The 26,985-nt window shown below is 38.3% G+C and overlaps 1 protein-coding gene across 1 annotated transcript in view; it reads right to left on the bottom strand.

The window, feature by feature from the left end:
* The window catches only part of FREM2 (FRAS1 related extracellular matrix protein 2), a gene marked incomplete at its 5' end in the record, with an annotated part of 58,786 nt that overhangs the window by 14,317 nt on the left and 17,484 nt on the right, over positions 1–26,985 (bottom strand). Inside the window, 10 exon segments of the mRNA XM_009708183.1 lie at positions 535–665; positions 2,256–2,438; positions 3,444–3,608; positions 4,221–4,418; positions 5,617–5,826; positions 7,566–7,715; positions 13,080–13,331; positions 16,211–16,336; positions 16,592–16,822; positions 19,354–19,500. Coding sequence (XP_009706485.1) covers positions 535–665; positions 2,256–2,438; positions 3,444–3,608; positions 4,221–4,418; positions 5,617–5,826; positions 7,566–7,715; positions 13,080–13,331; positions 16,211–16,336; positions 16,592–16,822; positions 19,354–19,500 — 1,793 coding nt within the window.

The following is a 26,985-nucleotide window of genomic DNA, read 5'->3' as shown; positions in this document are numbered from 1 at the left end:
GGCTGCTGCAGCTGCTCCTGCCACATCTCTCCGCACACGTTTAGAGAGGGACCAACGCAGTCTCTTCATTGTACTGGATCGGGTACCAGCCAGAGACACTATTAATATAATCAAAAACTGCCAAACCCAGCTCCTTGCTTTCTTTTTTTATATTTTTAAATCTTGTGATATTTTTCACTATCTGTAATGGGAAAAGTCAGACGAGGTTTCTACAAGCCAGATAGTGCACTGTACTTTAAGATGTATACCAATGACTTGAAAAGAATGAGAGCTCCCCATCACCAAACTCTCTGTGAAGCATATAGTGGGTCACACATAAAATTTGCAATTCAGTGCTTTTAGACTTTGTTCAAAGTGTGTGGATTTACAGCTAGTTTATATCAGTATTTAGACAGGTATGCACCAAACTAACCACAGGAGCGTATGAATACCAGGCTGTCACGCATGATGTGAGTACCTGGGTTTTAGATGTTTTTATAGAAATAAAAAACCCCAACCTTCCAAATGGCAACTTTTGTTGTCAACAGTGCTTACCTCTGTCTCTGCTACCATGATCTCGTCGGCTTTCAGGTGGACAGTAAATGCTTCTCTCATTTCTCTTACGCCATCATACAGAATCGCTACTTCAACAAAATGCTCAGTTTCTCCTTCTCTGAATTCAATATCTGATTAAAAAAACCCACATTAATGCAAAATCAAGAGCCAGAGATTGTTTTCTTCGTTAATTGTGTTCAAGTAACATATGCTATTGCAATAACATGATTTTGCTCTAAGTAAAATGTAGTAGTAGACTGAGCTGTTACTATCTGCTCTTCAGCACAGTGACCAAGTAAAACTAACACACTTTTAACTTTTGCTGAACAGAAAACATACATACAAGTTGATGTTGATAACTTGTTGGAGGACTAAAATAATATCAAAACATAATATCCTGACATGATTTTGTGCCAAGTCAACCAGCTTCCTTCCAAACAATTCCTGGACACAGTTCAGAATTAGTATGTGCCAGGGAGGCTGTTTGCATGCAGAGATCCTGCTTCAGTGGCAAAGAAAGTTCAATAAAGTGAGTCTGCATGCCAAGGAATGGTCCCAGGTACGTTATTATACCAGTATGGAGCCTGCCTCAGGTTCCATTTGCAGTGAATATTTAAGCAGGATCCAAAACACCTGCACTTTGAGCTGAGAAGTCAACATACTTGGCATTAGGTCTTTAGGAGACATGCTCGTCTACATGAAATCCAAGACAAGAACAATCTATTAGAAATAGGCATCTGTGGTCCTTCCTCCAGAAACCAAGTGGGGATTGTTATTTCTTGCTAGAAGTCAGGAAGAAGAGGTACCCATTTTTGTGACATCAGCCCAGTCAATAGCAGAAATACTCAAGAAATGAGAGACCTTGTTTGTTCATTTTACTTTAATTGTATTCAAGGTCATACCTCCCCGGGAGACACTACAGAGAAGTTACTCCCCTTGGGAATTTGCATAACTAGCAGGCTATAAATTGTTCCTGTGAGAGTGACACTCCATCAAAACCATGTCACTATGAGGAAAGTAAATCGACATGCAGTGGGTCACAGAAAGAGAATATGGGTCTGCAACCTTGAGGTTTGGACTCTTTCCTGGGAGATGGGGGACCTGGATGTCAGCTCCCAAGGAGTGGGCTTTTCTAGGAAAAGCATCCCACCACTGGCAACTCCTTACTGTAAGTGCTCTCTTCCATACTGCAGGATGATGAGAGCAGAATAAATCTAGACAATTGCCTTAAAATAGCAGAACCAGGAATTTGAGCATATTCCTGTATCATCTTAAGCTGTCTATCATAACAAAATCTCAACCCTCTGCCACCTCAGGGGACCCAAAGGCAAAGCTCAAGAACCAAATTCTGCTCAAACACATGACTCGAGTAGATAACAACCTGAGCTAGCCTGAACTTTCATTCTTATGAAGAAATCCTGAGTTTGCGTTTCAGTTTAAGAAATTCAAAGTAGCCGAGAGTAAACAGGATCTCATGTCCAATCCAAAGCTAATACTGTCCCTTACAGGTCCCACAATTAGTGTGGAGAAAACCAAAACCAGACAACATGCAAATCTCCTATTCCAAAACACACAAAGTGAAGCAGGAACTCTTAGTCTAAAGTACAGTACTTGCCATTTGGTTATCAGAACAAGAATTCAACTCCCTGTCCAGCATTCATTTGCAGGAAGGCACTTTCCAAACTAATGTCTCCCACCCCCACACCCAACGAAGCCCTTACCTTCTGACATTGGGTTGTAGTCTTCCCCTGAGGTGGCTGAGCCATCCTTTGTGTGCACTCTGACAACAGATACTTTGGAGCTATCACCGAGGCGCAGAACGTGGATTCTTACTAGTGCGATTTCTCCAGGTTCCTGAGGCTCCTGAATGCTGTGTTTTATTTCAGAGAATTTAATCACTGGTTCTAGATGAGGGGAAAAAAAAAAAAAAAAAAAAACCTGGTTCAAAAAGAGGAAAAAAAAAAAAACCAAACACAACAAACCCCTGAACATTTAAAAAAAAAAAAAAATAAATTTACTCACATCAACCAGACCAAGTGCAAATACCTTGTCTGAGAGTGGATAGCCCAAAGGAAATCAGGTCATAACAAACCTCAAAATTCAAAGTGATTGTCTGGCTATTAATTTATTTGGTTTATTGATTGCTGTGTGGAATGATCGAAGGGAAATATTTTGGAAACTGGAATTCAGACAGAATTTTGTAGTTATTATTAAAAGGAGAATACTTGGTCCTCTGGTGTTTGCTTTAGTGGAGTATAGAGTGGAATATTTAGAGATAAAATATGTTTAGCTTTTGAAGAAAGCAGTTACTTTTATAAGTTATTTATTCTAATGCTTTGGGATAGATATGGGATAAATCCGATTTTCCTAAATGACTCTCTACGACTTGTAAGGAGCCCATTTTACAGCATTATCAATTATATTATGGGTGGGGGGGGTTTTTTGGGGGGTGTGTGGGGTGTGGTTTTTTGGATTGGGGGGTGTTTTGGTTTTGTTTGGAGTTTTGTTCTGTTTTTAAACACACATGTGATTTGGCATTTTTAGATGTATAATCTGTACATAAAACTCCCTATTATATTCCTGAAAGTTTTGGGATTTTGACCCAAGGCATCCATGATTCTTTCAACTTAGTCAAATTCGTGATACTTTTATCAAAGCAACACATAAAGCAATAAATGGAATGGAAATAAACAAGAGAATTTCTCTTCCCATTATCTCACAAAAGGCAGAGCCAGTGATGCATTCAGAATAGATTAAAAAGGTGCAAATTCAAAACACAGAAATAAAATACTTGACAGTTTTTTGAAAAGCTTGGTACTGGGTACTTTGAAAACTGTTGAACCAAACACTGAATGGAATCAGTTCCACTTTCAGCTACATGTATAATCAACAATTAACATAAAACTCACTGTCATCTTCATCCTTAATCTTGATCACGGCCTCTTTCTGATCCCCAATGGAAGCACCAAAAGTAGAATTACTTTCCGGTGTTCCAAGCACCAACCTGAATTCCTCCTCCTCCTCATAAATTACATCATCCTCCAGAGTTACCACAGAAGGCTTCTCAGTTTCTCCTGCAGAAAGGTATGAAGTAAGAACAAGACGTTATCTTCATAGGAGCAAAGAAGACCAGGATAAAAACAAAACAAAAACCCCACACTTTTTCAGGCTTGCCATAGAAAAGACAATCTCAAGAACATGGAAGCAGAGACCAGTGCTGACTGGCACACTTCTTTTTTCTGTTGTGTTTGAGTCAATCTCTGCTAAGGAAAAAAATCTCATGACTCTGCCACAACGGGAACTAAGCAGCATGCCGTGCAGCATTCAGCAGGGTGTTGTACGGCAAAGAATCTGCTGCTCTGATTCTCCTCTGCTGAAGACACTGTATCAGTATTACTCCTGTTTATTCTCATGAACAAGTGCTACGCTCAAAAGTGTAGCAGAGGGTGTTCAATATGACCAAATTCTTTATTATCCAACTTCGGCCATAAAAACCTTTGAAAGTGCTGCTGTTGTAGTCACAAAACTGTTTGTTAACTAGTCCTGTGCCGCTGCCTTCATCCACAGAAGCTCAACTGGCATAACAACTCCCAGAATGTCCTGGAGGTCTAGCTCTTATTTACCATCAGATTATTTGTCAGACAAAAGTAACACATCATTTTCAAATTCCAATGGGAAAAGCTCACCTGGGAGAAACACCACTACAGAATCATCTGTATTTGGCCTCTCCTTGTAGTCCATCATAACTTGGGCAGAACCCTGGCGAGTATAGCAACGCACTGTGGATTTATAGTTAATGTCACCGCTTCGATAAATGAGGGCCACCAGCTGTTCATCTTTTTCATTTGCCACGTACACTGGTTCTTTGAACTGGACTTTGGGTACTGACAACAGAACATGTTACACGAGTTGAAAAGGACCCTCACACATGGGCAGAAAATATTAACCACATTCCTCGATCCAAAAAAAAAAAAAAAGTAGCAGTGATTAACATGGCATTTTATTTGCTAACCTTTTCTAATAAACTGAAGAAGGTTCAGATTTACACATGCTTTTTAAACAGATTTTGAATCCAGATGAATTCAAGTACTTTCGTGGTCTACAACAACTAATTGCCAACTTGGTACTAATTCTGTCACCAGTCTTCTCACAGTAGCTAAGACTTTGTGATTTTTTAAAAAATAGCATTTGAACCATTTCTGAGCTGTGGAATTATTTTCCATAAAGCAGCCTCTTTTCCCTTTGATGCAGAGAGGAAGTAGGTGCACAATACCACAAGGGCAAAAAGGGGTGATGACCGCAATTCCATCTCCACTGAAGTCAATATCATACTTCGCACTGACTTCAACAAGTGCATATATCACAGTGAAACTCTAACTGCTCTTGAGAGGTGGTTGAGAACAAGCTTTCTAAAACAATATAGCTTCTTTAAGTCTTTGAAGTGCAGTGAATTTGCAGAAACCTGAGACTGCTGAGAGTCAACTTGGTTTATTTAACAAGTGCTGAAGAACCTCTAAATGGTGCTGAGTGTTGTTTGATTTAAAGTTTTACATCTACCTTCCCCCCCCCTTAATGTTCCTCTAGAAGAGACAATACAGTTACAGCTTCACGCAATAGCATGAGCATCAATATTGCATAGTTATCCAAAAAACTTAACTCCCTACAGTTTTTGGTGTTCAAATAACTAGGGGGGGAAAAATAGTTTAATCCCTCTGGCTTCTCTTCTTTCAAAATGAATATTCATTTAAATAAATAGCCTTAATGCACCAGGCATAAACAAATGTACTTTTAGCTCATCACACAGTTCCACTATTATGTTAACTCATCCAAAGCAGTATCTTCACGTACATAACGAGAAGACAGACAAGTCAGAGTAAAGAACCTGCACCATATGTTCCAACTTCAGGTGTGGCACGCAGCTGTTAATCTTTATAATGTCGTTGGGGTAAATCGCAGAATCACAGCACTTATACACATAGTAATTTATGCTGCTGCCAAAAGAGCTCTTCCACCTTCTAAGTGCACTTAGGACACTGAAAGGAAAAACCCTTGAAAAAACTCCCCCACCCCCTTTATACTTACAGTCAGTGACGGTGTCATTGATGAAGACAGTAGTTTTGCTAGGCTCTCCGAGCACTGCATTTGCAGGCAGGCAGAGAACTAGTTCAAACTTCTCCAGGCCTTCCAGAATAGGCTGGCCCAAATCATCAAGGATGACCACTCGAAACACTTGCATGTTGACTCCCGGTGTAAAATCCAGGTTACGGTTAATGCCCACGTAATCAACTCTAGCTGTTTGGGAAGCAGCAAGACTTGTATGGTCAGTTCCTACTCTATGTTAACATTCACTCGCACACTTGTGAAATGTGCTTGCAGCTGTTTCTATTGCTGCCCTGGAGAAAATTTAATTTAGATATTAAATTTGGGAACAACGAACATACAGTGCAAGACATGCACAAATACATATGTGGATCATCATTTATTCTTTATGCCATCAGCACAATTAAAACTTGTTTAAGATCCCTTAAACCGCAGAGTAACAGGCTACAGCCTCAACAACAGGCTGATAGACCTGATATCCACAGCAATTTAACCCTTTTGCTCACCTCTGGACTACATACATAAGGTTTTACTTAGCTGTTTACCATTAAAGAAGCAGATGCCTCTCCCATAATAATTCCAGCTGTATCCTAAGAAAAAGTGTCTTGCACTAGGCTAGATCACTGAGCTTGAAAATCATGCTGTTATCACTGTCTCATCACTAAAAGCAGCAGGCAGCTTGAGTGCAGGTGAAAACACCCAGAATGACTTCTTGTGTGTGTGTAGGAGACTAGTAAATCTAAACTGGAAGATGTATAATGACTTCAGTTCTTCCTTCTGCTTGCGTCCCGTTGTTTCACTGAGATTCTATTTCCATAATTTTGCATTCTTTTTAACTAGAGTGTTCCTATCCCCTTTTAAACGTTCTACTTGTCACTTGTAAGGACAGCAGTTCTGTCCCTCCTGTGTCACAGCATGTTGAAATGTACATACTTAAAAGCAACTGTGCCTTTTTCTTTTACACATCATTTTGCAGCCTCTGGATTAGAGGCAAGGAACACTCACCTGCACAAAAGCTGACCTCCCCAGTCGGTTCTATGCATTATGAAGAATCACAGTTCTTGCACAGGTTTTGTTCTTTCCTTAATCAAATATTGTGTGCATAGGCATTTCATATACAACAATAATAAGATTTTTGTGTGCAAAACTCAGCTTGATTAATATGAAAATTTCTGAAGCCTTATCTATCTCTTGCCAGCATTGGGCTGAACAGAGAAATTCTCATTAATGCAACTGATTTCCTTGACACCCAGCAGCTATAACTGCTCCTTAAAATTAATTTAGCAGCTAGCATTTTGGCCAGCCTAAGTATTCCCAAAGTCTGACAGGGAAAAGGACTTTTTGTTGGGACTGTGAAACAAAAAAAGAGTTTTACAGATACAGTCATGAGATTTTGGGTCAACATTGGACAGAGAAAATCCTTGGAGGTCACACTGGTGGTGTCTTCCAGAATTTCTCTCCACAGTAACTGAGACCCTAAAATCTCAGATACACCAGCTTATAGACAAATAAAGCTTTCTTGGCTAATGTACTGATAGCACCATTTCGGGGCAACTGCAGATGTATGCTGTAAATTCAGTTTTATTCCAGGGAAACACAGTACTATAAAGACAATACTCTCTCACTCCAACTGTTTCTCCCAATGTCTGCCCATCAATTAAGGTCCAAGTAAATTAACAATCATTTTATTCACATCCATTCTGCAGTCTCCATCAGAAAGTCAGTGAGCTTAGCCGAGCTGTCCTTGCCACACATGACTGGGACACAAATATAATGTATTCTGCCTGATAAATCCATGTCTCATGCCTTTTACTTAACTTTCCCACCTCATATATACACTGAAGATAAAGAAGAGTGAATGCCAGATATCCCATTTTCATGCTCACATACACTCCAAAGCAGTCTGAGCAACATTTTCACGAGGAACTCACCCTCTGCTGACACTGGTTCTGTTTTTCTGGAACGCACCGTGACAGAAGCTGCTTTGGACAGGTCTGTTCCAGTCCTCCAGACGCGAATCTCCACATAACCAGCGCTTTCATCCACTCGATATTCAGTGTTATCAAAGTACAAAGCAGGTTCTAAATTCAGAGAGAAATGGATATATTTTTGAAAGAGCCTCTTTTGGCCTGCCCTTGTGCCCATGTATATTTAATGCTTAAACTCTCCACTCCGACTTTTAGTGCTCGAACTCTGCAATTTGACTTTTAACATGTTAACAGCTGCAAAAAACAAAAAGCATTATCCATTTCCCCTGCAAATCGCAGTAATATCCACTATCCACTTACATAAATATTATCATGCACCTGCCTACCACTTAACATAAGGGTTTTTTTAATCCTTTAAAAAAACAAACTAAACACTCCTTGAATTAAGAAATAAAGTGTTATATCTATATATATTTTTGATCTTATCTACAGCTGAAAAATGTTCCACAGCGAGCTGTTTAGCTTACTGCCTGTTTACCTTACCATCTGAAGTAAAACAGTCATTTCAAAAATTTTGACTATGTAGCATAACACAGACATAAGACATGGGATAGTTTTTCCGTTATACTTTTGTTAAGTAAACCAAGGCAGACTTTTTTTTTAAATTTACTATTAAAGGAAATATATATCTAAATATATCTTCTTCCCTCTCTAAAAGATAAAGGCAGTTTGCAGGATTTCAAGAGTTTAGACTTTTTTTTTTTTAAATTGTTTTCAAAGCATACATTTGACATGGATGTGGCAGATTAAAGGGTTACAAACTGGTTTTTTTCATCAGTGTGGTAAACTGACTTTAGTTATTCACAGGGAACGCAAAAAGTTGCACAACCCAGGTCATGGAAAAGGTCAATATTAAATTGGGCTTAAGCTGACTCTGTTGTTTAGCATAAGAGATCAAACATCACAAGACTGTCTCAAACTAGTGCCAATGTAGCCGCCTTTCTGAGTACCCATCAAGAAGAATAAAGCAGCACAGACTGCAGACATGTTATACCTGCTGCTTTTATGGAGTACCCAATAGAACCTGCTAAATTCAATACATATTCTCCTTTACTTTTGTCACCTAAACAATAGTAAGTTTTATCTTGCTATCAGTATTAATAAAGCCTGAGACATTTTGTCTCTGTTGCATATTATTACTAACCTATATTAACACAATGCAGAGAATCTCTCCGACACCACAACAACGTTATTTTAGCACAATAGCCAGTATCTTCTTGGATACCGCCACAGTTGCACAAAAGCCTGGCACTCATCTAATACCCTGCACTTTACTGTACCTCTTGGGGAAATTCAAAGAACTCTGAAAAGCTTTAGAAGACATGATTGTTGTCTCCTACAGCTGGGGAAATGGAAGCTTAGAGTAAAACACCATGGTCCATAAAGAGTTTTTAATTTTTGGCTACCTGGTGTTTTCTGGAGCTCAGCTTATTACTGAGCTTAAAGCCAGTTTTACAGAAGGAACAGTTTCCAATGACTGAATGTGCCAAGCAGAGCACAGAAAAATATACAGGTTTTTCTATATAATGTGAAGCAACTCAATAATAAAAGTGCCTCATCCTAGCAATAATTTTTTACATTCTGGATCTCACCTTCCCAAACCTAAATAAATGTTCCCTTGCGAATGGACGAGAATATCCAGCTAAATCCTTTTCTCAACAGGCACAGACAGCACTGCTCAGCTCACTGAGAATTTTGTGCTTGCCTAGAGGCACTATCTGCTTCCTTCATGTATATATAAAAACATCAAAACGCCATCTGGCCCATAGCTAGATAAACATTGCCACTCCAGCTCGCAGGCACCTTTGGATACTTACTGTCATTTTCTTGAGCCACTGAACTGTGAACCTTCGCATTACTTTACCGTCAGACCAAACCCTGATAATCACAAAGACTTGCTGCAGAAGCAGATGAGGTCTTCAGCACACAGTTTTAAGGAAGGTACAAGTGTTCCAAGTAGGGTTACATTAATATTTCTTTTCAACCTTTTGAAAGATTACCTTTAAACAGGTTGAAACTATTCCTTCCTTAATCAGCCCAGCAGGATGTCTGACAAAGCAAAGTTTTTGCATGCAAAACTCGAGAGAAAGGTTAGAGAATGAAACCAGACACTTGATGATGGGTTAAATAGTTTAACAAAACACAAAGCTCTTTGAAAATGAATTTTTTTGAGGGATAGATCTATTCATCAGGACTGCAGGACTTAGTTCTAGCTAAAAATCGCAGCCTTTGGGGGACTGAAGGTGTTGGCTTTCTTCTTGAAAAATTCTTTTTCAATTCCTGAAGTATTTTTGTGTTTTAAGAAAAAGGGTATCATGAATGAAAGTCAAACGGACTGTTTCATTTTATGTCAATTAAATACTTCAAGCTGTTTTCAAAGAAAATTTTGCTTTGCCTAAAGCAGTACCCCAACACAAATTTTCCTCCCCACCTTCCTCCCACCCCTCCAATCAGCAGTTTTAATGATCAGTTATTTGCCAGTTTTAGCATTTTCCCCCCTGCCGTGGCAGGTAAGAGTTTGAAGATGATCACGTACCCTTCCCGCCAGCTATGCTCTTTTTACTATTGAAGCCTCCCCCACAGGGTGAGGAGAAGAGGAGGAATGTAAATATCCAAATGCCTTTGGATACATGCCTTTTTGTCACAGCTAATGGATTATCAAGTGACCAATGATGCTCTATAAGTTATTACAGTTCTGTTTAACCAGCTTGTGTAAAGCTAATTCTGCATAAGGCAACGGCAACACTCCAGGTTACACTGGTGTCACTGGGACCAGGATCCTATTTCAGAAAAATCATTGGGGTCCCCTACCAAGAGCGGAAAAATCTTTTGCAAAAATACAACTTGACAAAAACTGTTACAATTTTGGCCACATTTCATGAAGACGATAACTGCCAAGTATTTACTCTGGCAAGAGTAAGCAAGACTCTTGGTAATTAAAAGAAAATTATTATTTATATTTTAATTTTTTAAAAAAGATATTTGTAATATAACATCATCTATTCTTTCCCATTTCTTCTTCCCCTCTGAAAGAACTGTCCAAGAGTCTATATTTAGTTTAAAAGTTAGACTGGTTAATTTTTTCTATTTACATAGGAATCTGCTTTCAAATATCGTAAGTTCATTCAATTTCCCTCAGGCACAGCTTAATGGATTTTCAAGTACAGGTTGTAAATTCTTCTGAAGTTTTAAGAGATCAGGCAGTTCAGCTTTTTGCAATTCATGATAACTGTCTTGAACTGGCCTTTAAATACCAGCCTCCTTAATTGGGAGAGTAACTTCCCCCCACCCTTGAATGTACATACTGCGTCTACATCTACAGGGACTGTAACATTATAACTTCAGATGTCAGTGCTACTCCATTCGGTAACAAGCTTTTTGTTTTGAAATATGGCTTAAGCAAATGCAATAATCAGTCGTATTATTCTTATTAAAGTCATCTTTCCCATTTCTATTATACTCACCCTAATTTGTCACCTTAAGTTGTGCTAAGCTTTTTATAATTCTCCTGCTGAGAGAACTTGAAATATTTGCTGCAATGATCTAAAGTTTCTCAATCTTACTGTATTATCAATGAAAAACACTTAGTAAGCAAACACTTTTGTTCATTTCCAACAGAAGCAGATGAAAATAAGATAAAAAAATAAGTATCTCTATAATTTTTTTTTATTATTCTTTCATATGAACATGTTTCCCGTATAAATATAGCACAGCGAGAGAGAATTGTTCTTTGGATACTGTGACCAGTGAAATATTCAACAGCACTTTCTGTGTCTTCAGAGTTTCTGAATGTCCAATCTAGACACACCTACTCTCCCCAAAATAGTAGATAATAAACATCAGTCAATGTGCTGTTAAACATATGGGTCCACCCCTCAAGGAAGATGACACTTGTGACTCAATTATTGCAGCTAATTAATCACTTGTCTCTGAAACACATTCCATTCTTACTGTGGAGCCCAAAGATAACCTCAGTAGCCTTTAAATTCTACCAAGGCAATGTATTTTAAAGCCACGTACCTTATTTAGTATTTTAAAAACTGATCACCAAGTTAAAAAAAAAAAAAAAAAAAGCTGTTTTAAAAGTGGAGGTCATTCATGTATGTATCCTCCTCTTTTCTTTCCCTTTTGAGATGCTCAGTGAAGAAATCATTACATTAATTACGAAACATTTGACTAAAGAAGCAGAACAGCATCTGAGCTAACTGGTAATCTTTGGTACACAATAGTGATGTCAATCAAGAAATGCCATACATTATTAATTTAAATTCAATTTTCCTTCATAAAATAATAGCTCTAGGTGTTAGTTTGTCCTGGAGGGCCAGCCAATTTTCATTTGGAGTTCTTGTTTTTTCTTAAGCTGTGGTCTTGAAACCTGTTCTACCTGTGATGCCACTTAAACACACAAGCAAAGAGGTAAAGTGGATTTCTGCTTGCTTAGAAAAATGACAAGTTGTTTGCACCTATTTCTCCAAAGCTGTTCATGGAACAACCGGTCCCTTTGTTCAGCCGGACCTGGACAGCGTGCTCCCAGGCACCCACCTTACAGGAAAACGATCCCCAACTCAGAGCTGACTGGTTTAGGATCAAGGGTCTACACTATAAAACCTGCATTGTTCTCTGGCTTGGAGAGACCCTAGGTCAAAGGATAGACATTACATCTTGACTATTAACTTGTCGTTTCTTTTTCTTCTTAACTCTTGAACCAACCCTTTCCTTTATTTAAATGTTACTATGATGCTATGAGAATGTGGATTAATAATTAGGTTTAGGAATATTTAAGTTTTAAACTTTTTCATGTACTGAGCTATATGAAACTGGTGACTCTGAAGACTCTTGAGACCTAATAATGAGTTATTTCTGGGTTTTATGTGCATGTAACATGACTGTGAGGAGCTATGGATCTTCAGTTGAGGCAGTCTGTCGCAGGTCTCTCCTTAGGACATTGACAACAAAATTTTAGGACTCTTTTCTTTATAAAGTCTGTTTTCTCTTTAAGGAATCCCTGGGCATATGCCTCTCGAACCGTATTTCAAGCTTTGATCAATGCCTTCCTCCACATAACACACAAACCATATCACACCTGAGTAGAGTTGGTGGAAATCTGAGTCCTTCAGATGCTAAATGGGGGTAAGTTTCTACAGTTGTAATCCGAGAGATAAAACCAGGCCTGTGTACAGAACAAACACTGAAAATTTTCATGCCTTTCACTGAAAAAAGTCACTGTAATGTGTGCTTTATTTTCCAGTATAAGGCCATTATACAATGCATGATACATATTCACACTGTATCTTAAAGACAGTTCATGTCTGTTCTGCCAGTTTTTCTACTAAGCAAATCCTAGACCCATGCTTTCAGTTGTTTAAAAAACAAAAACATGGTGGAAGAGATTATTTAATCAGTAAAACTTCCAAAGAGGAAACTCCCAGAAAAACAAGCCTGCCTCTTTATACTCACCATCATCTGTGTCAGTCAAGATTATTACTTTAGTGCTTGGGAATTCAGTGCCAATTTGGCCACCCACTGGCCTGCTCAGAGAAATACTGAAGGTCTCATCTTCTTCATACAGCGAGTCATCAATGATGATAATACGACAGATTTTCTCTGTCTCATCCTTATTAAAATAAACAATGCTGCTATGATCTTCAGGACGTGAGATGTAGTCAGAATAAGACAAGACAGTGGATGGTACTGTGCCCGTAGCGGAACCTATGAGTAAAAAATGAATTACAGGAGCTCAGGACTTTAAAGAAGGGGAATAACAACAGCCCTTTAAATGAAACAAAACACAGAAAAAGTGTATTATGCTGGAACTGACTAATAAATGTGCTTTGGTAACAAATTAAACACAAGAATTCTTTCTATTTATAATTACAATTTCTCCAGCAGCAAAGTGGTTCAGAGAGCTCTTATTATCACCCAGAACCCTCTTGAAACTATTCCTGCTCCCAATTCACTATTATCTCCAGTTATTCTGACTCGACTTTTTTGTGGGGCTGCACTTCAACCAAGTGAGAGAAATGAGTCAACCAATAAAAAAAAAAACCTCTCAAAAAATATCCTTTGATACAAATTATGTAGAGCACAGCCCCATTAGCAGTTGAACGGGCACAATAAAAAGCAATTTTGTGAGGGAAGAAAAGAGTGCAAGAGCAGTTAGGAGAGGCAAGGGGCAAAACGCCCAAATAGGTTTTGTTGTTGAAAGATGAAGATGTGCAGCCACATCAGATTTAACATCACACATGACTGACCACATTTCATAACATTTGCACTGAAAAATGGCAAGATGTTTTCCCCTTTCACTTCTACACACTATTCTTTCATGGATCAGAATGCCTATGAAAGTCACTTGGACTTTAGGATGAGGACTCTTCCTGAACAAATGAACGTGAACATCACATTTACCTCACTGTGTGATTCTTAGAAGCTGAGGAGAAAAAAATCCCTCCCTCTTACTTCTGCTGTGTTTATTTGTGTGAAATATTTGTTAAAAAAAACCCTAAGGCTTACATGCAATACGAATATAAGAACTGCTGTGGATTTGCACTACCGGCATCCTTCTAGCCAATTGGGATGTTACTATCTGGTTGGGTGGACTGCTAGATGAGCAAAAACTGGCTAGATCACCAGGATCAAAGGGTGGTGGTTAAGAGTTTGTACTCCACCTGAAGGCCAGTTACACATGGAGTTCCTCAGCGGCCTGCCCTAGGTCCATAGGGATTTTCAGGAGACAAAAGCCTGAGCAGCCTTGTTCTACCTCACAGCTGCCCCTACTTTGAGAAGTAGATCTAACTGGAGACCTCTCAAGGTCCCTTCTTAACCCATGTAATTCTGAGTATGTTAGGTGGTCTGATTTTCAGAGGTCACAAGTACATACAACATGCGTTGATTACCTTCCTTTACTGCGGACAGGGGTTAGTAATGCATCAGGCACTCATTAAGTAGGCTGAGAAAGATTAAACGAGAGACAGTGTCATGCTTACCATGCTTATCAGGTTTAAAACTTTGAGAAAAATTATTTTACTGCAGTATGTTTGTGAAAAACACAGATCATTACAACAATTACAGCAATTGTGCATTTGGGTAAATGGCTAGCATTATTAAGGTCAGACAGGTTGACAGCCTACAAGGACAAAAAGCCTTAAGTAACTCGGTAAGATTTTCTGTGCCTCAATACACAACAAAAGAGGGGGAAATTCTGTTAAGCCCTTACAAGTCACTGATGAAGGAACAAATGACCTCTGAATGCCTGACACTCTGAAGATTCCTGCCAACCACCCAGGCTGACTCTTACAGGTAAGGGTAAAAGAGAAACAAAAGACATTAAAAGAATTTTCTGAACCAGAAGTTTAAATAAGTCACAGAACTGAGGATAATCCCCCATTTTCCCTGCCCATGAAGCATACAGAATGCTGGTATCTCAAGCTATGACTGCCTGATAGAAGACTTCCATACAAAATCCAGATTTTATTTTTTTTTTAAATCAAAACCTTCTTATTTCACCTCAGGATAAAAGCTAACCTCTATATTAAGCTGGTTTCATTTATAAATGCCCATTACCTTATCTTTATTACATCTGTCTTTGAATGCACATTTTAGTTTTGATTAAGAGTTCTCTGCTATATTTTACGGTATCTAGTATTTCTACAATACCTAATATTTTCTCTTCTCTGCCATATCGCTTTTTAGTTTACAACAGGTTTATTTTGTTTTTGATTAAGAGTTCTCTGCTATATTTTACGGTATCTAGTATTTCTACAATACCTAATATTTTCTCTGCCATATCGCTTTTTAGTTTACAGCAGGCTTATTTTGTAGTCAAGAACTGTATTTGGAAAACTCAAGATTTAAGTGAGTTGAAGAAAGAATCATACTATCAATTATCTGTCTGTATTTACTATAGTATTGGAGTGAAAAGTCAGCACATCACCGGAAACTTACATTCACACATCTCTGAATATCTAGCCAAGACATAGTTGTGATCTGAGCTTTATAGCTGGCTTCTAACCTAACCAAACCCCCAAAACCTCATTTGATTTTAGAAACGGTTTAGTTTTAAATCTACATCTCTTCTCTGTGGTTCATGACTAACTTAATACATCACCTTCTTTGATAACACAGATTCGCAAATGAAATAAAAAGCATTAAGACAGATCGTTGCTTCACGCAGCCTTCTGCGTCAGTTATGTTTAAACAAAAAGCGATACTCAATGCCCGTAGTCTGTCAATTTTGAAATACTAGTTCCTGTTGAATCAACTGAAGCCCTGACTTAGCTTCTTCCAGCTACATAGTCAAAAAGCAAAACACTGATGACAGGAAAAACCCCTCACTAAAAGCCTCAGTTCTCATTCAGGGTATATATGAAGGTGCGATGATCAGGCAGATCCTCAACAACAGGAGAGGTACAGGGCTTAAGGCTGGAAGAATCATTTTTTCCCCTCTAAACTTTCACTGCAGGGACAGACATTTCCTCTTCAGCTACTGAAGTTACTGGTAATACCTGCTGACTAACAACTGCGTTTGCTCTTTTACTTACCTAAACATGAATACTATGCTGAATAATCTGTTATTTAGCTCGATAACATACCTTGGTGTGTAGAACAAATGACCATCAGTTCTTGACTGACATCTCCAGATCTTCTAACAGGAATCAGCAGTTCACATATATCTTCCTCTACTCTATATTCCAGCTGAGGAATATACACTGTAGATACTGAAGAAAAACATGATGAGAGAAGGGGGGACCAAGGCTGACCAGCTGTATGACATTACATACAGAGTATGAATTTAGCCAGGAAAAAGATTTAATAAGAAATAAAAATTCCTTGTTCAGGTAGGTGAAGCTTTAAGACACAGCTGAACCACAACAGAGCAAAGACAGATGAGGTATGCATGTCCTTACAGGACCTGCAAGTGAGCAATAGTGCACCTAATCACAAATTCTCGGGGAATGAGAAGCGATACATACCATCACCAGGATCCACAATTTCCACTGTTGCTATTGTTGGAACCTCAAGGGCAGCCATAACCGGATCAGACAGAACAATCTGAAATGTTTCAGATGCTTCGTATTCGTTGTCTGCAAATATCCTCACTCGCCAGGTAGCTGAAGCCTGTCCTGGATTGAACTGGACCTGCTTCTGAGGTTTCGCCTTGAAGTCTTTATCCTTTACTGCTGTACCGTCTTTGGTTCCAATACCTGCAATAAAGATTTGGAGGAGTTATTCTCCATGCATTTTAATATTTTAATAAAATTAAAACAATGACCACAAAAAATAGTTTTAAAAGGCTAATCTGGCAGTTACTGACCTTCAGAAAAAAATAAGGATGGTTATATCACACTTTCTCTAATATTGTTGCATACCTCATAAAAAACAGGTAAGTGGGGTAGGGTCCTGCCAACATTCCTGGGCATAAAGAATTGTATTTGCACGAAAACTCCATTGACTTCACCTGCTGGGTACTTAAAACCTATACAACCATCAACAAAGTTACTGAGGCATGAAGTTATTTATCAAATATGACTGAACAGAACTGTTCAGAGTCACTTTTCCCATCTATATAAAAATTTGTGACACAAGTTTTCCAGTTATGCCTTCACAAAAGATATATCTGTCTGTTAAGAAATTTATTTGTGTCAATTAAGGTGTTAAAAGTTTCATTGAAGGTATAATCTAGTCACTCATGTAAAAAAACCCAAGCCAAACAGCAACCCCACCATTCATCTCTTTCAAAGAGAAATTAATCATTACACGTTTAATACCTTGCGCTTACAGTTTGTTACTGCTCTGTATCTGTGAAGTACTTTTCTCTCTTTCACCTGTACACTAAATAACCCGTAAAGACTTTTGCACTTGTCCACGTCTTGCTTCTGCAGATGCTCTCCTAGCTAGGTGAGTAAATAACTGGACATTTGACGTGGAATTGCAGCTCAGTGCAACAAAACAATGTTCTCGGGATTTATCCGGTCTACCACGCCACGCAAATTTGGTGCTTCTCTCCCACTGCCATTTTTTCTTCCTCATGTCACTCTGAAGTGCAATAGTTAGTCAGATATCCATCCTCTCTGCTGGGGTATTATCCAAGCAGAATCTTTTCACCGTACAGGTTTAGAAAACGACACATTCTCATCTCAGTAAAAAACACAGAGGGTAGTTGCATAGAGGTTCTAGGGCTACAGATGAATCCATTTAGTTCAAAGTCAAGCAGCAGATGAGAATTTAACTCAAAGTAGGTTTTGTTTGCTCTTTAGATCAGATGGCTTTTGCTGCAGCATGAGAAAAGGATGATAAACCACGAACGTTCTGAAAGTGCAAAACCAATATCCAGAAACGTGAACAAGCTTTATTGGAAACTCACACGCAGGGTGCTACAACTGACACAAGGATTCATTCAGCCTTTACTACTTAATGCAGCACAAGCACTTCATCTTTTCATTAAGTGAGACTGTACCATACATAAAAACATATCACGGGAAGGTACTCAAGAAATTATTTTTTTAAATACAAAGAGTTGGTATACATTTTTAAGCCTGCATATTTTTACAGCTATGTTTCTTGTGTGTTTTAATCAAAGGTGCACACATACTGGCAGAATCCAACTGTGGATGTAATGAAGCAAGGATCTGTAACTCACCATGGGGTTTTGAAATTCATTACTGCCTTTGGGTTTCAATCCAGCATTGGTTCAAATATACGATCATCTTTTTACTAAGGTTCCGCACCAGCAATTATGAGTCACTTTACCTCCCCAGTTGAGAATGATTAATCCCTCGCAAGTCAATGGCCTGTGTGTTTGTGGGAGAACCTGATGGCTAGCAAAGAGCTTCTGAAGGCTGTGAACTACGAAATCATCCCTAAATTATTTAATTCCCTAATCATTCCTAAATTCCCAGGTTTCCTATTCTACAACTGATTAGGTTTTAAATGCCTGATTTAATTAATACTCAAACAGTCCGATATATTTGTGTTGTGCAAAGCAAATACAGTCATGCATAGGTTCAAATGATGAAAAACCTAAATCTTTAAACCTTTTTTCTTTTTGTTTATTTTTAAATCAGACAGAAAATGACCTTTCTGCTCAGTGCTCCCCGAGTCGCTCTATTGGTGCAAAGATTTCTATGATTTCTATTTACTTTGCAAAGCTGTCACGATCGGGTTCTCTGCTATCCCATGATAGCACACTTGTTATGCCAGTGAGCTCTACACCGGCCACCTCTGCTAGCAGACAACCCTTCGAGAATTTTTAGTAGCTTTTGGATTTTCTCATAACAAAAAGGCCAGCATAATTCTGCCCTTGTGAAGTTGTAACTAACCTCTCAGCAACTCAGTTCTGTAAGCAGAGACCACTTACTTCAAGAACTTATTTGTTTACTTATAGCTACTGTGTTATGAAATGTATCCTCCTGCGAAAATAAACAAAGCAAAGTATCCCAATTTCTGTTTTGTTGTCTGGTAAGTGACTTCAGGAAAAAGACACTGGGCAAACAGCAGAAGTTTATTTTATTGATTTGTTCTTACACCTACTAATATAAATACTCGCGGTTAGATTTCGGGGGGCAGCAGTGGAAAATGAAACACATAGCCACGTCTGAGCAACAAAAATCTATACCACTGTCATTCTCATTATTTGGAATTTATTATCTAAACAGAGGAACAAGCAACTATGGAACAGCTCCTTAAAGCTGCCTTTTCTGGTGCAAGAAGCTTCAGACATTAAAGATTTACTTACTGATAAAAGAGGTTTCTTGCAGATATCCTCTGCGTCTGATGGTCAGCTCTAGAAATTTGGAGTTCTCATCTGTGACATAGTTCTCCTTCTCCAGTGAAATCCAAGCCCAGTTCAGTCGAAATAGCTGGCCCTTTAACATGTTCCCCCCTGTGTCACAGAAAAAGTATCCTGAATACTACATATAGGTCGCAAAACACAGCTAGAATTCTCTAATGTCATTGCTTAAGTATATTTATATTGCCTCAGGAGAAAGCCAGCCTGCTTTTTCACCTGCAGCTGTGAGGGACAGAGGTGCATCACATGAACCACAATGGTCTGCTCTCCCAGACCTTCCAGAGTTGACCGGCACACGTCTTCCAAGAGGCTGGAGGCTAGTTCAGGGGTCACAGCCTGTGTCTTAGCACACCAGCTCCCTAATTACGCTACCTATTAAGTCTCAGAGATTACTTTTGCAAAGATTATTTCAGTCAGGAGCAGGATTAAGCTGTGAAAGTAACTCTTTGGGAGGCTTTAGGTGGGTCACATTGTAGTCTCGCATTACTGACTCTTTTGAACAATGCTAGTACATGCCTATCAACATCAAACATGAGAACAAGCTGAATTCAGCATCTCCCAGTAAATGCAGGCAACACGTAGTATCACATAAGGAAGATATCATATCATGAATTATATATTGATTGATTGTGCAAAAATATTTGGAAATTGTGACTAAGCTTCCATTCTTTGCTTTCAGGAAAATAATTCATTAAAAACAGTAGTTATTTTGTATTACACAAAGGAAAATTGAAAAAAATCAAATTATTAATGTAATGCTATTTAAAACGTACAATGACAACAAAATTTAGGTTGTAATTTTCTTCTGTTTTGGAAAATTAACTCTTTAGAAGTATTCTGTAAAATTCTCAAGTAATCTGGCAAATTCCCTGTTTCAACACAACACAGGTAATCAAATAACAACTGGTCTTGAAGGTATAAGCTTCCAGCTCATTAATTATTTTTTCCAGCAAAATTAGGCCTTATGCTGCATGCAGTATGCTTTGTAGTACAAGATCATAACATCTAATTTCAGAAAATTTTCATGGCTTATAGATAATTGACAAGGTATAGACAAGATAAGAATAGACAAGAAAAATGTTGCTCACATCAAGAACTAATAAGACTTCGTCCTCCACTTGCCTGATCATTTTCCACCTAATGAACAGAAATTTGCAAAAAAGAATACTTCAGATACTTAAGAAGCCTCTACTTACTGAAACAGACTATTCAATAAAGTAGAAGATTGTATCCTGCTAGCATTTTGGGGTTTATGTTGTTGTTAAAAATTACGTTGGTTAACATTTTTCTTTTAAAATAAAAATCACATTTTGCTCTATTATTATATACTTCTGCTACAGATGGGTGACAACATGAGATCAACTGACTAATTCAGCACGGGATAAAACAAGCACTGAAACTTTTGGATTAAAGGATCTAGTTCCCTACAAATGCCTGGTTGACATCTAATCAAAACAATCACATAATTCTCAGTTGCTCTAACGATGCAAATTCTTATACTAACATTATATCTATGGGAGTTGCCTCAGGCTCTTAAAAAGTGTAGGGCAAAGTCCAGCATAGGATTCTCCTGCTAACTGGAAGCAACTCTAGATTATACATTATGAGTAATTCCAATAATTAGTAAGGTTACAGCTGCGCAAAACCTATGAGCCTGGAATAAATTTTAAGATGTTTTAAGTAGTTACAACTTGGAATTAATTGTGCCTTTGAACAAAAAAATGCAAGCCATTCAGCAACGTTGGGGAAAAAAAGCATTGAACAAAACAGATTTCTGAAAAATCACCTTAGTTGCAAGCTGAAGCCTAAACCTATTTGTCAACCGGAATATTTCCAAAAAACTCTATTTCGCTGTTTGGCTGCTGCTCTGTTGCTGCATGTAGGCTGGAAAAAGACTCCAGAAAGCATAACTCACACGTGCTTCTTGGCGACTGCTCCCTTATAGAAAATACAAAGGCTTCTTTTTGTCCTAGAAACATCCCAATAAATTACATTATTTCTGCTGGAAAAAATGCTTTTCATCATGATCATTATATTTCTGCTAGACATCTTTCCTCGTGGCTGGCTGTTTCACAGCCTTCATCTCTTGACAAACTTCAGTCTTTTGTCGTTGTTTGGGGTTTTTTTGGTGTTGTTCCCCCCCCGCCCATTTTTTACAAGTAAGACAGAACACAGTGTGCTCCAAATTAATAAAAACTTATCAGCTTAGAAACAAAGGAGTGGAAACAAAGGGAAACTCTGACTTAAGACTAGATTAAAACCAAAACTAACCAAAACGTTCACAACATGAAAAAATTTTAATAATAAATTAATGATAAACCATCCAATTTTGTACTAGTCGACAACCACAGTCAAAAGCTAGCTCTCAAGTGTGAAATGACTGACAAACTGCTATACAGATCTATACAGAGCTAAAACCCAGATGTGACAGGACCACCTGCACGCTTGTTTCCAGTCACAACTACCAACACCTCCGTTGTCCATTTGTACTGCAAAGCTCTCTTACATACACAGAAAACACATACAGCCTCCTCCTCCATACACATAAAACTTATTTATACGTGTAGGTAAATACACAATTATATATGGCTGTTCAGCAAAAACTTATTCGTTATTCTTCAGGCATTCTACAGATATTTTCTTTGGGAAATGTCTGCTCCTACTGCCAGAGCAGGAAGGGGTTTAGGAAGGTTAACCTGCAATATAAGTATCCCCAGACTATTTAGTTGCAACATAACGTTGCTGAAAAACTAGAGTTAACCACTCCCCAAACTGTTATCCTTAGTGTGCATTACATGCAAAAAATCATACTGTTGGGAAACACTGGGGGGGGGCAGTGGGGAAGCACCTTGCATATGTTTGCCTATAGCACTGGCAATCTCAGCACAGTGGGTGTCACGGGATCTGACGACTGACTGCTGGAGCTGATGATACAAAGTAGCCGCCATGAATCATTAGAAAATGTCTCATGCTTTCACCATCACTAGGAAAGATCAGAGAGCAAGAGACCTAAAGATACACATCACTTTTCAGTGGTATGTATATCACATCCAACTGAACTCACAAAAAGCCAAGTATTGAACTCCTGCATTAAACAGAATGATCCCAAAAGCAGACCGTAAACACTCTCTAGGCTTAAAGTAGGCTCAAAGTAGACCCATAATTTCCTATTAGTGGGAACATCACGGAACTCTGCATCATAGAAGATGTATGTCTGGAACACCCTTTGGCCCTGCCTTTTAACATGCAAACACTCATTCATACTCTAGACAATTTTTTCCCCTTTCTAAACAGACATCCTATGTGGTAGGTGTACTTCCAACAGCAGGTTCCCAACCCTGGGCTGCTTAAGTTCAGTGAAAATCGGGATAGCTGAGGAATTTGTACTACGCACAATACTGATGTGAGGTTCAACACTTGTTTACCACCTCACAACTTCTTCATCCATTCCTTATTTCAGAACTGGGTAAAGACTAGAGAAGGAGGCAGTAAAATTTTTAAGGTAATATATTTTTTCTAGTTTTTAAGAGATAATAAACCGTAGCCTAAGGAATTTGTTCTTTATGTTCAGGATTTCGTACTTCTACTTTAAAAAATAACAAACAGGAGAACTTTATTCTGTAAAATGTGTTCCAAACAGGTGCTTAAGTATCTTTATTTTCTAACTAAACCACAAATTCATTAGATTACTGGCATGTGCATCAGAAGCTGTAAAATCTTGCAGCTTACCATTTTGCAATGCCTAGGAAGGACATATATGCAGGGGCAATTGCTGGAAAAATTAAGCATTCATACAAACTATTTTACATTTGCATTTTTCAAAGAAACAGAGAACACTGAAAATTACAACAAATCATACCTTAAAACCAGGTCATTATGAAATGAGATTGTTGCCAGTTTTACAGTTATGACAAATGGAGGTACTCTGACAAGATATTATAATTAATAAGGCCTCTAACTCTTTCACTGCACAGTCCATCAGCCTTTTCCTGGCCAAAGAGGGAAGCCTTCAAGGCATGTCTCATACCAACCATCAGCTTCATAAATCTAACAAAGCCAGAACTGTTTTTCCTCTTGTCAAAGAAAATTTCATAAAAACCTCCTGAATTTCATAAAAGAGAGCCCTCTGTTTTCAGTGTTTTCCTAAAAATACTATCCCAGTTACTGCTTTCTTGGTTTTATTACCCCTAAGCAAGGGTTGATGTCATGTCAAGTGTTATTAGATCTTGGGGAAAAAAGACTAGATTAACACAAGGAGGTCAAAGTTGGCCATGTGCTTGGCACATGGGTCCTGCACGCTACAAAACACAGATTTTCTTTCTGTAACCCTCACAGACAGCATAAATATATATTCAGCAGTTCTAAATTAGTAAAGAATAGTATATTAATAACCCAAGTGGCAGGACAATTTCTTTCTTTTTGCCCTGGTGAAAAGTCCATCTGACCACCATCTCAGACTTTGGTTTAGCTTGGGTGGTCGGCAGTGTTTCTATCAATTCCTTCAAGGGAAGTTACGTTTCTTTACAATGGCTGCTCTGTGGATGCAAGCATATTTGCAGTTGGCTTTGATTTGCTGGATAGCTAAAATTTACTGAAAGGGATCAGAAAGATAGAAAGCAGTTCAAAGCAATAAACAGTGAAGGAAATAAAAGGAATGAAAAGTTGGAGAAGCACAGGAGGAAGAAACAACAAAACCCACCAACTCAGAAGAAGAAAGTAAATATACGTATGTATGAAAGGGAAATAGTTGCAAATGTTGGAAAACTTAAAGAGGGAGATGAGAGGGAGGGGAAAATCTAAATTAATTTGTAACTTTAGCTAAAAAATTACGGGGTGGCAAAGTCACAAATGGGCATTAATCCCTCTACCACCCAAAAAATCTTCAAAAATTCTTGGGCAAGGGGCAAATAGCAGGTCAGGAAACATAGAGTTTGTTGGGAACTAGGCAGTTTTTCCTTTTGTCTTTATTTTGAACAAAATTAATCTTGTACTATGGCTTAAGAAGTTATTTTTTCAGAGAAGTCATCCTCCAAGAAACAAACAAACAAAAAAGAAAAACCCCCAAAACCACAACAAAGCAAAACAACCTCCCCTGCCCCAGATATCTCACTTCTCCCTGCGTTTATAAAGATGCACTTAGGGGTTTGGTCTTTTTGTTTGGTTGGTGGTGTTTTCTTTGTGCGTACCACAATATCAGGCTGTATTATAACGAGTGAATATTCTCAGTCTGGTGTTTGTAACGAGCAAACATTCTGGCTCAGAAGAAACAAATGGCTGCTCTGAGCAGACCAGCTAAACCAGCTGCCATTAATCCCTAACCTGCTTTTATCTTCCTTTTTTGCTGGCATGCACAGAAGGTCTAACACGCTACTTGGGCAAGCAGTAGGCAGGCATACTACTAGACCCAAGACAACTTTGTTCTCCCAAAAATATTTTCCAAGAAACTTTAAGTAAATAAATAAACAGCCAGCAATAACCCGAGACTGAAAATTCAGAAACGGACTTACTGTTCCTAAAAATAATATATTTTTTTAATTCTAGAAATTGTTTCTATAAAATCAATACTGTAAGCACAATATTTAGAAACATTCCCCTTTCTAAAAAGGGATGGAAAATTTAAAAGCAGAGGGTTCAAGAAGGGGACATGGGGCAGGGACTGAGACAGAGCTACTGAAGAAGGATGTGTACTACAAAGGCATGAAGACACTCCTTGCCACTATCCAAGGAATTTCCAGTTGCTCGCGTGAGCAATTTTATATCATTACAGATATACAACAAAATTTATTAGAGGTCATCCACATACATAGTCTTACATACTCTGCTTGTTATGAGTTAAGTCTAACTCCTTCTCCTCATTTAATTTAAGAACAAATTAATCTTCTTCACATAACCAGGCAGCTCAAACAACAATAAACTACCCTAAAATTAGGCCTATGGTCCAACAAAGATATATACAAGACAGATGGGAAATAGGAGTTTGTTAGCTATTATTTCACAGAAGTCTCTTTGTCTGGAAAGACTCAGAGGAAAAAAGAGGAGAGAGAAAAAAAGGCAGACACAATAAAGAAACATCAGAATAGTGAAGCTAACAACAGCAACAACAAACTGAAAACCTGGAACATGCCCCTGACCCCTCAGGGGAGCTAAGAGTGAGCTCTTCAGTTATTTTTCCCAGTAATTTGAACAAGCAGAGAAATGAATTTTTTGCTAACTAATTCTGTGCCAGAAAAAAATCTTCATCAAAAAAAGGAAATGAAAAACTTCCTTGTTGCTTGTTTGCTCTAGATGGTTCTTGGATTTTTATTATGCAGAAGACTATGAAGGAAGTACACTGTCTGCAGAAAGTGATGAGTGTTCCTTGAAAAATGTCTGTAGGTAAATCTAATACTAAAGTCTCTGCTTTTCTGGACTGTATTTAGCCTGAAAGAAGTAATGGTAACTGTGGGAATTTGTTCTTCCGCCACCATCCTTTTTTGTATTAATTACATTAAAAACTGTATTTCAAGGAATCATCTTCATTCCCATGTTTAGGTTAATTACAGAAACTATCTGCCACTGTAGAAGCAGCAACATCAACCAATTCATTTAATTAGACAGTCTAAATTGTGCAGTATTCAGTTTACAAGCTATCCAGACACTAAAGACTATTTTACCAGAGAATTCTACCAGAGCTTCACAATAACAAACACATTCAAGAATTCTGCAAGTCATTTGAACGGATAAACCAGCAAAATTTACGTAATAAATTCTTCATTAGAAATTTCCTTACCCAGTCATCATCTTGCATATACTTATGGTCTGTCTGGGCTTTGATCCTAATCCAACCTAATACATCTGATCTAATTTAGGTTTCCTCAGTATCAGTTGTTTCAAACAGCTATTGATCCATTTGCAAACTGTCATGTCTGATTACCTACACAAATGATTTGCCAAATAGCTAAAATATCACAAGAATAATATACAGAATACAATATTTAACAATGTTCCTTTTACCATGAGAATATCAGTGCCTTACAGATTCTACTTTAAGCTTTTGAAAGAGTAGTATGATAAACATGCTTTATGGGTGGTAGTACGGTACAGCCAAGGGACATTAATACAGGAAGTAACAAACCATAAGTGAAAGTAGAAAGACGGATCACCAGGCTCCACAGACACCTGTCTAAATTCTGGAGAGGTGCCAAGAGGTACCACAGAAATGTAAGACGGGTTTCTTTCATGCTTCAGAGGCTTTCCCTTTTACTCCCTGCTGAATGCCTACTGAGTCTTAAAGATCATTGCCGCATGGCTATTTTGTAGAGCCATAATAAGATCAGTAGATGAGGACAGATGATGACGAAATGGTTTCCTGAACCCCCCAGCCACCTGACATTGGCTGAAGTTCCACAACAGGGTAATGACCCGGAGCCTTTTCAAGAACCTTGTAGAAATCAGTATTTGTCTAACAAAGATCAGCATTACAAGAAGCAATGACTGCCTCTGCCTCCCTTTCTCTTGATTTTCTGCCCCTGTAACCCCAGGACAGTCTTTATTTCTTCACACATGAAGGCTGCTTGCCCATACACTCTGTCCTCAAAA

This window comes from Cariama cristata, unplaced genomic scaffold, assembly GCF_000690535.1.
Source record: "Cariama cristata isolate BGI_N322 unplaced genomic scaffold, ASM69053v1 scaffold909, whole genome shotgun sequence".
Classification (NCBI taxonomy): Eukaryota; Metazoa; Chordata; class Aves; order Cariamiformes; family Cariamidae; genus Cariama; species Cariama cristata.
This window is presented reverse-complemented; position numbering and strand designations above follow the sequence as displayed.